Genomic DNA, 13,021 nt, shown 5'->3' with positions numbered 1-13,021 from the left:
TTATATTTGTTGATCCTTGTTCATTGTGGATTCTTTGTGGAGATCACTTTTCAGTTATTGTGGGACTCCTGCATGGATATAGAGGAGCTTTACGTTGTTTCAGCCCAGGGACATCCCTAGTCTAAAACCACTTTTAGTGCCAATTCCTTAGCTTGTGCATTCCTGGACCACAGGACATAGATTTGAATCCCAGACCAATACATAGTCCTGTAGTTCTCAGGAATAGGTAAACAAGCTTCTTTGTTACCTCCCTGTGGATGGGTGTTTTTTTTTTAGTCCAGCCCTTAAAAGATGTGTAACCTTTTGAGGATCTTACCTTTATTTGGAAATTTCAATTCCAACTCCTTTCTTGTATGGGCCCCAAACCCTTCTATTCCCACGCAGGACTAAAACTCAAGCTACTCAAGCTTTCTGTGACTGACCCTCCCTTTCTCTATCCTACCATATTTCCAGCCATGGTGGCTTTTGTTTAATATTACATGTTTACTGCTCTGGTTTTATGTTCTCCGTTTTGGGTCCCTAAGGACATTCCTTACTTTCTTGTGAGCTCAACTATGCATTTACAAGCTAGCATTCATCACCATGAATCATTTCTCTCCTTCATCCACTCCCCCCCCACACACAAAAAAAACCCTCATTTTAATTTTATGTTTGTTACCACTGTTGTTATGGAACATACCATCACCAGAGTCTTTTGGCAGAGAAAGTTTTGTTTCGGACCATGGGAAATTGGTAATTTGGATGTAATATAGAATACGTTATTTTTAGCTGTCAAAAAACAAGGCTATACATTTAAAAATATATTTGCTGGGCCGGCCCGGTGGCTCCGGTGGTTAGAGCTCCATGCTCCTAACTCCGAAGGCTGCCGGTTCAATTCCCACATGGGCCAGGGGGCTCTCGGCCACAAGGTTGCCGGTTCAATTCCTTGACTCCACAAGGGATGGTGGGCTGCGCCCCCTGCAACTAGCAACGGCAACTGGACCTGGAGCTGAGCTGCGCCCTCCACAACTAAGACTGAACTAAGATTGAAAGTCAACAACTTGACTTGGGGGGGGGGGGAATATATATATATATATATACATATACATATATATATATACATATATATATATATACATATATATATATATATATATATATATATATATATTTGCTATATTTATGTTGCATTTTTAGGTGTTATGACAAGGGGATTTTCAGAATATTTAACATATCTAGCTATACTGCCAGAAATGGAAGTGCAGAAGTCACACTTGTACTGTCCCTGGCCGTGGCCGATTGGTCTAGGATTGCCTATATCAACTCTCCTGTGTGTATGTGGGTGTGTGTGTGTGTGTGTATGTGTATGTTCTAGGCCATATGTGTGTATATATATACATATATGTATTTATCTTTTATTTTTCAATTGCAGTTGACATTCCACATTACATGTTTCAGGTCCTCTGTGTTTTTATACATGTTGTTCATTCGGCCTGGAATAGCCTCATCCATTCTCACCCTATCCCTTGATATATCTAACTGACTTATATTTATCCTCAAAACTGAGCCCAGAAACCACTTTTTTTCCAAAGGCCTTTCTTGTTTCTTTCCAGATATAGTTAGTCCCTCCCATTTTTGTATTTTGCAGGTAGTTTTCTTGTGGTACTTGTTAACTAATAGTTTTAATTATTTGTTCACACATTTATTTTCTTGCTAATTTTGATTTTCTTTGGGGCTGAGATTGGTCTTATTCATCTGTTTACTCTAAGCACCAAGTATAGTGCTTAGAACTATTAAGTGCTCAAAAAGGTGTGTTGCATTGAATTCCTAAAGAAAGCCTGAGGAACTGGGCTTAAAGGAAAAGAGAGAAGATCTGAGATAAGACTCATGGTGGAAGAGGTGGATTTTGGAAAGAGTCAGAAATGTCCTTGGAAAGAGATCTGCTGGCTTATTATTCACAAGTTTGCCCTTTGCCTCCTTCATCAAAAGCATTTCTGCCTACTTAGGAATCCTCTCCGAGTTCCCACAGAGGTTGTTTGGCCTCCTTCAAGTCAGATGGTATAACCCTCAAGATGTCAGGTCTGGATTTGAGGCTTCCCAACTGCCTTCCATTCTCACAGCCTCTCCTGGTTTACCAGTACTTTCTATAATTAAAAGAGCACTTCTACATATACTATCTCGTTTACTCCATAATTATCCTGTTGAAAAAAGGATTTCTCCCTTTTATAGATAAAGACGATCATAGAGAGGTTTAGAACCTGGCCCCAAATCACACAGTAGTAAGTGGCAGTGCCAGAATTTGAATCCTGATTCTTTAACTCCAAAATTCACATTCTAAACATGATACTGAACAGCCTGATTGCCAAAAGATGACAGGATAAATTTGATATCTTTGTATGTATGCTATGAGTAGAACTATGTGACAAATCTGCATGTGAAAAAAATTAATACATGTAGACAAAGTCAGGGATGATCCACATGAAACTGTAACTTATCCTAGAGTAGTGACAGAAAGGGAACATTCACCAACCACCAACATGTGACTGGCATTTACTTCATCTCCTAAATAGCATTAACCCTGTTTTACACGTTCCTCAGTTTTAGGGGGACCTGAAAGCTAATGGTTAAGAGCTTGTGCTTTGAACCTAGACAAACCTCGGTCTAAATACTGACTTTTCCTCTTATCAAATATGCCAAACTGGAGAAAGACATTCTATAAAATGGGGTAATCTGTAAAAGGGAATAATACTACTTAAAGGGTTTTTGTAAGGACTAAATTATATAACAGGTGAAAGCACCTAACACAATGATTGTCATATGGTGAGGCCTCAATAAATGGTAGCTTAGAACACTAAAATCAAGAGAGATTTGGTAATCTGCTCAGAGGTACATATCCAGTTATGTGGCAGAGCCATGAAAGGAAAGCAAGTCTGTGTGATGTCAAAACTCCACACTCTTTCCATTGTATCATGCTGGCAGGATATTTTAAATCTCCTCAATCTTAAAATGTTTTTCTAAGAGTCCAGACTATCCAGAGTAGTATAATCTTTAATGTATAAATTTAATACTCATAAATCAAGCTTATTATGCTGTCCAGAACTATTAATATTTTGTTTTATTTTCTTCCAATCTTTTTTCCATTTTTCAGTGCTATAGTTTTGCATTTTTCATGTTTTATGTCATGAAAATTTTCTCAATATAAAACTCTTAGAAATATAATTTTAAATATCTGCTTATTTCACCAAGTGAAGATACCATAATTCATTTAACCATTTATTATTTGCTTGTTTCCAATTTCGATAAACGCTGTAATGCACATACTTCAAATAGAATCTTTGCATTTCTGATTATTTCTTCAGGATAGATTTCCAGAAGTGATATTCCTGAGTCAAAGAGGATAGAGAATTAAAAGGCTCTCAATTCCTCAAGAATTTCTGGGTAAAGAGAATGGACCATTCAAAGCTTTTCAATGAACATTGCCAAATTACTTTCAAGAAGTTTTCTAATTCATACTCTCACCAGCAGTATAGGAGATTGCCTGACTCACATTAATAAAAAGAACCCTGCTCTTTTGATAAGTGAGAAATGTTGAGCTTAAACTTCTATTTCTTTGATTAGTGAAGTTGAACATTCTTTAATTTATAATACTTTAGTGAACTGCTTATTTCTATCTTTTGCTCGTTTTTATCCTTAGAATATTGTTTTTACAATACAAATAATACTTTTTTGAAAGTTCTGGTTACTAGTGAATGACTGCTGAACACCGCCAGAAGCCCACGGAGGCGCGCTCGCCCATCAGCGAACTTTCAAAGCCAGCGAGCAGCCTTTATTCTCCAAGGTGGAAGCAAGATTTCGGCAAATCACTAGCGAGGGTATTACTGCAAAGGCGTTGGCTCCCCCAGCTCCAGGCGGAACGTCTCGCGGGATCTCAGCCGTCCTTGGAGCCTACGACCCGACTACAAATCCCAACATGCAACGCGCCTCAAGGCCGGTGCGCCCGAATGAAGGCTCAGGTCCAAGGTCATGTGTCTGTCTGCGTAAGGCGTCCGGTCATCTCTCTCACGCCTTTTTCTGCAGCTTCCACCTTAGTCGCCATTTTGTGCGGGAGGTTATGGAACCTCTGAGTCCCTTCGTCTCTATGGTTGAGCGTTTCAGGGATCAACCAATCGGAAGCGAGATCTCGGAGGAAAACCCCGCCTTCACCCGCATGAGGGCGGGTACTGCCACGACGCTCCTGTGGAGAGAGAGGAAGAAGCTGCTGAAAACCAATAAGAAAGGAGGTATTGAGGACGTTAACCAATGGGGGTACGGGAGGATTGCGGCCAATGAGAGTGGGGGGACCCCGGGACACGTGGGTGGGAAAGCTGAGCGCTGAGACCTAGAGCTAAAGCTGCTGGGTGAGTCAGTCACCTTGAGCGAGGCGAGCGCCGTGGTCTGAGCAAGGGCAGCAGGGCTGTGGGAGTGCAGGTGACCTGGAGTCGGGGGCCAGCGAACGGCAGGGGTATGGGCTGGGCTGTGGAGGGGCATTTGCCCCAGAGCCGAGAGAGATGGTGGACATCTATAGTCTTAACAATTAATGTTAATTCCCAACGGTAATGAGCGATTAACTGTCCCGGCTGAGGCGGGCGGAGGACAGCTGTGTAAAACTGGCAGGACCCTGCACGGCACCTGCCCAGTATTGGCCTCCAATCTTCCCGGGAGACCATTCGCTTTCGCTACATTTCCCTCCTGGGGCTCGGGCCTCCTTCCTCTACTTCCGATCTCCATGACCTTCCTTTGCAGACCTGCCGCGCTGAATGTGGTGGACCGGGGAGTTCGCGCTGTCACTCTGACCTCTAATGCCCTCCTCAACTAGGGGCACGGTGCAAGGAAGAGCGCGGCCCAAGGGGGACGGGCGGGGGTGAAGGGGACAACCGAAGGTCGCCACTATAAGGAAATAACTAGACTGTCAATGGAATTTTTTTTTTCCTTTGCAGACTGAAAAAATGCAGACCACCGGGGCACTACTCATTCCTCCGGCTCTGGTAAGCTGCGGCTCCGGGGTGCTCTGTAGTGCCATCAATGTTTAATGAATGAACTGAGAGGAGCTTGGCATCCTGACGATGCTTTGGGGAGGTTGTAGGATGTGATGTAGTTAACCCCTGTTTATTTGGACCTGTAAACAGCTATCTTGGCTTGGGAACGTGGTCAGAGAGTCTGAATCTAAGCTTTATCCCCAGTCTGGCTTGGCCATAGTAAGACAGCCCACTGGCTATATAGTAAGACAGCTCACTGAAGCAGTGATTCTCTACCTTGGCTACACATTTAGAATCAACTGGGGAACTCCAGGATGCACAGACTCTGGGAATGGGGGTGGAACCCATGCATCTATATTTTTTAGAACTCCCCACGTGATTTCAGTGTTCAGCCAAGTACGAGAACCACTGCACTAAAATATATTTCAAGAAAGCCATGTTACAAAGGGCTCTGTTTAGATGGCTGTTTTAGGAGCCTCACCAGGCTTACTGATACACTCCATTCAGGGTATGTAACAGTGAGTACCATGTTAGCAAAATAAGCTTTCCCCCTACTGATTCCTTTGGTGATCTGGGTACAAACCCTTCCTGTACCTGGTTTGATATTAGTGTGGAGTTTTTCATTCTGGAATACTGATTAGGGCTGTGCCCATAGAAGTGAACTTTGGTACCCAATTTTAAATGGGAAGGTTGCCACTGCTGACAACACCAGGGTCTCAGGACAGCTGTGTCTGGTGTAGGCCTAGTTGGTAGAAACAAGAATACATTAATTGACCTTGAAATATATTGGGCTTTTTCTGTTTAGAATATTTACAGTCGTTTTTGACAGAAGCTCGTCAATTAGGTTTTTTTCTTTTGCCTGATCTGGGGAGATGTGTCCTTCTGATTTTACAGATCCGCTGTTGTACCAGGGGTCTGATCAGGCCTGTGTCTGCCTCCTTCCTGAGTAGGCCAGAGATCCCATCGGAACAGGTAAGGGAGTATGGGCCTTCTTATGAATTTTCCCAGAGGTCCTTCGAGTTAGTTGAGTTGCTTTAGGCCAAAGCAGGAGGAGAGTTAGAGACTCTGGTAGGTGCTTTAGTAGTTCTAAGTACCCCCAAGGTGAGCATTATAGGTGAGACACTTGGAAAAGTAAAGTTTCCCTAACCCACGAAATTTCCCTAGCCCTGTCTGAAAATGGTCCCTAAAACTAATTCCCAGAATGCTCTGCAATCCAAGCATTCTGTACTTGACAGGCAGTTTGCCAACAGTTTCAGAGCTCAGGTGGGTGGGGTGGAAGGTGGAGTCAGCCACCTGTCCTTGTGCCTCACTATCTCCTTTCTCTCTCTCCTTCCTTATTTTCTCTCTCTCCCTGTCCTTCTAGCCTTCCTACAGCAGCTCCCCACTCCAGGTGGCCAGACGGGAGTTCCAGACCAGTGTTGTGTCCCGGGACATTGACACAGCAGCCAAGTTTATTGGTGCTGGGGCTGCTACAGTGGGTGTGGCTGGTTCAGGGGCTGGCATTGGAACAGTGTTCGGCAGCTTGATCATTGGCTATGCCAGGTAAGTTTTGGGGTGGCCTAGAGCATCTCCCACAGTAAATTCCACCTTCTTTGGGGGAAGCCTCAGCAGGAGTCAATCCCTCTATCTTCCAGTTGATTTCATCTACCTCCTGTTTTTTCCAGGAGAAGAAACCTCGGTGGTTTCTCTGAATTGGAATTAAATATCCTTCTAACCTGGCTCACTTAAACTTACCATGTTGGTATTCTGCTTGCCTGTCCAAATCCCCAGGATATATGCAGGCTAGGCCTTCTCCCAGTTTCAGCACTCCCCATTCACCTAACATATCTGTGTCTTCCACTGCCACCCATGCCCTCACCTTTTCCTTTCCATGGCTCTCTCTCTGACAGGAACCCATCTCTCAAGCAGCAGCTCTTCTCCTACGCCATTCTGGGTTTTGCCCTGTCTGAGGCCATGGGGCTCTTCTGTTTGATGGTCGCCTTCCTCATCCTCTTCGCCATGTGAGGCTCTATGGGGGTCACATACCCATCCCTGCTGCTTCGACTCCAGGCCATGCCCAGTGCTGGAGTGTGCTAAGCTTTACCATTAAATACAACGTTTCTCTAAACCCGTATGCCTGCGCCTCTGTCCTTTGCCCTTGGGGAGGGTCTTGGTAGAAAGGTGGGACAAGGAAAGTGGTATTGGGTCAGCCATTGGTGATTAGGAACTCCTCAGAGCTGAGAAGTAGCACTGCCGTGACTGTAAGAACATGAGGGGGTTCTCTTTATCTCCCAGGGGGAGCGTAGATTTATTTAAGTAATAATAATTGGTGCTTTTTCCCTTCATATTTAGTATAATAATATGTAATATTTTTGAGGATCTTAATTTGCACCAAGCTCTGTACCAAGTGTTTTAATGTTGTTATCTTGACAACCCTGTGAATTATAAGTACAGTGATTAGACCTGTTTTGCAAATGAGGGAACTGAGGCTTAGGGAAGCAAAATAACTTGTCCAACATCACAAAGCTGGTAAGCGGCAGACTTGAGGATTCCCCCTCAGGCCAGCCTAAACCTTTAACTATGCTGTCCCGCCTATTTCCGTTTTGGCCACACAATGGAGGTAGCACAGATAGGGAAACTTAGTGCCAAAGAAATTGCATAGCATGTTAGAGGTGGAAGTAGGCCTCCGTCCACTTGCATTCAGCCCCACTTGTAAGTTTCATTTTCATTCCCAATTATCCTTTCTTAGAGTGCCAGGATGTTCTTGAATAAAGCAGATTTAGGCACACAGTCTCTGCTCTTGAAGAATTTACAGTCTTAGCTTTGCTAAGGATAAAAAGGGTGTTTGGGGATGGGGGTGCAGTGAACCAACCAAGTGACGAATTGCTTAGATTGCTTCACGAAGCATCTGGTGGTCTAAAAGTCTGCCCAGTTGGCTAAAGAGAAACCGATAACCTAGGTAAGATATAACCTGATAATCACAGCTGCTTCTCCAAGCCCTAGCAGGAGGAAAACGGACAGAAGGAACACAAAGAAGCTGGTAGACATGGTCTGTCTCAGATTGAATGGTTTCAAAAAGAGTAATAACTTAGAAGTGGGACCCATTTTGTGAAAACTTTTATACCTCAACTTATTGTAAAATTTCTGTGAAATAGTGAAACTAGGAATATTTCTAATTAGTGTCAACACCAAAAATATGAGTCAATAAGATGGATTCAATTTATATGCAAGTTAAAGACAGTCACGCAGGTACTAAGCATCCTCCTTAGGAGTCTTTGGGAAGGCAAAGAAATCTAAGGTCCTTGCCCTGAAGGAGTTTGGGGTATCAGCAGAGTGGAAATAAGAGTGAACGATGTCATACATTGTGGAATATGTGGGTACAGAAGCTATGTTCTGTGGAAGGAAAAGCAAGGAGGCCAGTGTGGTGATAACATCAGCTTACATTTGAGCACTTGTGTGTCGAGAGCATTGCTAAGCACTTCCCATGAATAACTTTCAACATCCCTATGAAATAAGCCATTTCATAGTTAAGGAAACTGAGGAAAGCTCAGAGAGCTGAGATATCCTGTGAAGGTCCACACAGCTGGTTTATAAAGCTGGGATTCAAACTCCAGAACCTGCGTTCTTATCACTGTGCTGAGTCATCTAAGGTTTGTACAAGTTCAGTGACATGTTCAAGATCATACAGCAGACCAATGGTTCTAATCCAAATCCATGTAACATTCATTCAATAGTCATGGTCTTCTACCACAGGATTTCCGAACCTCGGCACATTTGGGGCCAGATAATTCATTATCACGGGGCTGTCCTGAACATTGTATGATGTTTAGCAGCATCCTCGGTCTCTTACCCACTAGATGTAAGTAGCAATCTCCTCTCCTCCAGTAGTGACAACCAATTGCCAAAGAGCATATCTTGACAAATGTTTCCTGGCTGGGGAGCAAGTCACTCCCAGTTGAGAACTACAGGTCTACCATAATCTGCTGCTTGTCCTTTTAGCCTCTTCACCGTAAGTAACTCAAGGTTGTGCACATCAAGCTAGTGATAGAACCTGAAGCAGAGCCCAGGAATCTCAGAGCCAAAGAGAAAGAATGGAACTGAGGTTGAACTGGCAGCTGAGATATCACCAAGGGAGCAGTGGATTAGCTCGTAATTCTGTTACGTAAACGGAATGTAGTAACCCTCTGGGATGTCAGGCTGGCATCCTTGCCAGTTTACTACCCTCTGGTAGTAATCAAGGAGCAGCCCCCAGGGAAGGTGGTTGTCTATTCCTGTGAAGCCCCAGGAACCTAGTTTTTACCGAGGCTAGTAAGGATTTCCCTTCAAATGGGCTCCAAACAGCCTTGGAATTGCTGGACTTACAAATTCAAATCATCAAAGTGGGGGACGTGGTTGGTGGCCGATGGAGCCCTAGCAGGTCAGGGGAGAATACTCCTCCACCCCCAATCAGGCTAGTCAGTCCATTACCATTGAGGTTTTTATCTAGGGTCCAAGTTCCGATTTTTCCTTTTAGTCCAGGATTTATGACCTGGAGGGGGACTCATCATCTCTCCCTGGCATTGAGCCCCAGACAAAAGTCTGGGCCCTGGGGGAGGGGGACTGCTCCAGAGGGCAGTGGGACATAGGACTTTGGGGAAGGGGAGAAGAAGGATCTTAACAATGTATCATTTTAGAGAGAGTTGAGGCACAGCAGGGAACTGGATTCCAGGACACTTGTTGGTCTCTGTCCTTGGGCACTTGCCTAGTTGCCATGAGCAAGGTTCTACCAAACTTTGTTGCATTAAGAGATGGCTCAATGCAGGGCAGTCCAGTGCTGGGGAGGGGAGAGGCTTGGATCCAAGTTCCTGTAGGAAGACCAGTTGAGTCACCCATCCCCAGAGGGCATGAGAGCGGCTCCAGAAGACACACTGTTGCCCTCCGGCAACCTGCCAGTGAAAAGCAGCCAGGTGTTGCCTTGGAAAAATCAGTGAGCACTGGACTAAGTAATGCCAACTTTAAAAGCTTCTGCTAACCTCTCCCTCGATTCTTCCTCTTCCCCAGTTTAGAGGCCTCCTGGAGTTCCCTTGGGAGGTGACAAGCTGGTCCTTTAAGCAGCTGCCAACCTCTGCAGCTCTCAGGCTTTGACTTGCAGATTCTTTGTGCCAAGCTTGGCTCAGCCTTTTGGAAAGAAAATATCTGAGGAGGAGGAGGTGAAATCCTAAAGATCTATGGCCAGGAGAGGGGTAACTGGCTACCATGTCCTCATTTCCAATCTGTTAACCATTTCTGCAGCACCCACGGAATGCAAGGTCCTAGAGATACAAGACCGGTGCTGTATGTTTGCTGCCCTAGAGGACGTCATTTGTAGTACCCAGACAGATGAGTAACCAAACCATTAAAATAAAAAGTAGTATGTAGTATAATAAAGGTATGAATTACTCCTTAAGATGGTGTCATTAAAAATGACTACATGATAATAATAATATGCCTGGAGGTGTTAAGGCTTGGCTAAGAAAGTAATATTCCAGCCAGCCTTGAAGATGAGTAATAATGAGTTAATAATTATTGAACATTTACTCTGGCCAGGTATTGTGCACATTCATTGTCATTTTTTTATAGTACTGTTATTTTACCAATATTACGGATGAGGAACTGAGGCTTAGTGAGTTTAAATAACTAGGATTTCCCCTAGTAGAGGAAAACAGTATTCCAGGTAGAGAAAATACAAGCAAAGGCCTAGAGGAGAGAAGGTACATGGGCAAGTGAGGTGCCAATTATTTGGACAGTGCTTGCCAATTTACAAAACACTTCTGAAAATGTCACACGTAATCCTCAGAAAAAGTCACACGTAATCCTCAGAAAAACCCTGAGAGGTGGGAAATATCACCATTCTATGGATGCAGAAATTGGCTAAAATTGGTCTGCAGAATGATGCAGATCTAAAGATTGAGGTTCTTTCTTCTAGATCTAGGGTAAGTTTTCTGTTCATTGCCCCGTTGCTAATGGACCTTGTACTTGAAAACAATGGTCCGGTCGTAAGGAGCGGATGGACTGAGGATTCCTCTCACCCCGTGGACCATCTTTGGGCCGCTGTAGTCTGTACTCATGGAGTAGTGTTTTTCTTTGTGTGAGGTTACCCAGTGAGTTGACTTTTGACCACCTTACTAAATAAATAATATCCAAGCAAAATTCTGGAATCCTTTACAAGTAAAAATGAATATAGTTTGAATAGGCAATAGATGCCCGGTACAACATTTAAAAAGCATATATATATATAATATATATCATACATATATATAACATATAATAAATATATATGCACATATATACATATATACACACACATCCTTTGGCTCACCTTGTCAGCAACAAAATCACCCAGAGACCTGCCCTTTCAGAAATAGTCTGGTCTCTTTATTATAGAGTAGTAAAACACTAGACCAACAAAAAAGGAAATCTATGAAATATTGTATTCATTCATTTTACTACAAGTACCTAAGCTGCGCCAGGCCCTGTGCTGGATTCACAAATATACGGTCTAGAGCCCCAAGAGTGTGATGTGTGTATGTGTGTGTGGGGAGGGGGGAATAAGGGGTAGAAGCAACAGGTACCAAAGGACCATAATTGGCACAAGGTAAAATGCGGTTAAGTGTGAGAGAGTTCCAAGCTGTGACAGTATTACATAGTGGTTAGAACTTTTGCTCTGGAGTCAGACAGATTTGGTTTACAACCCCCATTTCTGCCACTTGTTCAGTATAACCCATGTAAGTGACTGAACCTCTGTAAGCCTCTGATTTTTCCATCTGTCAGAACTGACTAATAATAGTACTTACTTCATACGGTTGTTGAAAGGAATAAATAAGACAAAATATACAAAGTGCTTGGCACATATTAAGCATTCAATAAATGTCAGCTGAAAAAACAAATATTTATGGTTTGAATAGGCAATAGATGCCTATTCAATACATGTTGGTCATTACCATTGAAGTCCACAGTCCCTTACTGGAAAATTCACAAAGTTGTGAAAACTGGATTTTGTAAAGACAAATTTGGCGGCAAAATATAATCCAAAGTAGGCGACTCGGCTGATTTAGTATGAATATTCATAAATGTACCCAAATTGGTATGAATATTCATACACTTTGCTGTAGAAATATCGTTCGGTTACTTTGTACTGCCCCAGGCCCTGCTGAGTGTTACTCTAAATTCTGAAACACATCTGGCCCCCAAGGCTTTCCCCGAAAGATTATAAGCTTATATTCTTGGTAGGGAGAAAAGGGAAAGCTTTCTTTAAAAGGCTTCTGTTTTTCTTAGTCCACAGTATTATTTTTCACCTTACACATCTCAAGAAAGTCCTGAGGAATCCTTCCAGGATTTAAACTCACAGCCCCTTGCTTCATTACAGTGGAGTCAAGGACTTGTGGGAAGAAAAAAGACTGAGCTTGGAATCAGGAGGCCTGATTTTTCTTCCCTTTACCAAGCTTCTCTAGGTCTGTTTCATTATCCCTATGGCAACGCCTAGCAAGTGTCTGGTATTTAGCAGGCTCTTCATAAATATATACTTGAATAAACTGGAAAACGGAGTTTTTCACTCGCAGGTTGATTCCTTCCTTCCTCTTGGTCCTATTGTGGGCAAGGGGCAATGGCAACCTGCCCTCCGTGGGTGAGGGTGCCGGAAAGATAAATCCTAGAGCCTTTCAGACCGCAAGAGACCTAAGCGAGTCAACTCAATCTACTCAGCGCCTTCCTACAGGGAAGCTGGCTCGATCCCCAATCCTATACCATGGGCACCTCTGAGGGTCGTTCTCCTCAAGAGGGGACATGGCCCTCCTCTTTCAACACTTGAAAATAAAATACTCTTTGGAACTGGGCTCTCAACTGCACCTAGGCGTCGGGGTCACGCCTCAGAACCTCGTCACGCAAAGCGCGGGGCCAACACAGGCCCATAAGCCGGGCTCGACCGGCTAGTTCCTCCCCCACTCGCCCTGGAGGACCGTGGGTGGACGCTCTTGCAGAGCGCCTCTCGCTGGTCGGGGAGGGTGTGGGCGGAGCCAGCGCTGCCGGGCTGT

The 13,021-nt window shown here is 43.9% G+C and overlaps 1 protein-coding gene across 3 annotated transcripts; it reads left to right on the top strand.

The window, feature by feature from the left end:
* Window positions 1-4,298: 4,298 nt before the first annotated feature.
* ATP5MC1 (ATP synthase membrane subunit c locus 1) lies at window positions 4,299-7,101 on the top strand. 3 transcript variants are annotated; one of them, XM_019740694.3, is made up of 5 exons: window positions 4,299-4,376; window positions 4,956-5,003; window positions 5,889-5,966; window positions 6,358-6,536; window positions 6,884-7,101. In XM_019740694.3, exons 2-5 carry the CDS (start codon window positions 4,965-4,967, stop codon window positions 6,996-6,998), a joined length of 411 nt encoding a protein of 136 aa, XP_019596253.2. In that variant the 5' UTR covers window positions 4,299-4,376; window positions 4,956-4,964; the 3' UTR covers window positions 6,999-7,101. The 3 variants fall into 3 exon arrangements, with proteins under 3 accessions (XP_019596253.2, XP_019596251.2, XP_019596252.2); XM_019740692.3 differs by having other exon boundaries at window positions 4,335-4,446; XM_019740693.3 differs by having other exon boundaries at window positions 4,376-4,480.
* Window positions 7,102-13,021: the final 5,920 nt, after the last annotated feature.

Source organism: Rhinolophus sinicus, chromosome 12 (genome assembly GCF_057876585.1).
Source record: "Rhinolophus sinicus isolate RSI-liver-muscle chromosome 12, RSI-T2T, whole genome shotgun sequence".
NCBI classification, from domain to species: domain Eukaryota; kingdom Metazoa; phylum Chordata; class Mammalia; order Chiroptera; family Rhinolophidae; genus Rhinolophus; species Rhinolophus sinicus.
This window is presented reverse-complemented; position numbering and strand designations above follow the sequence as displayed.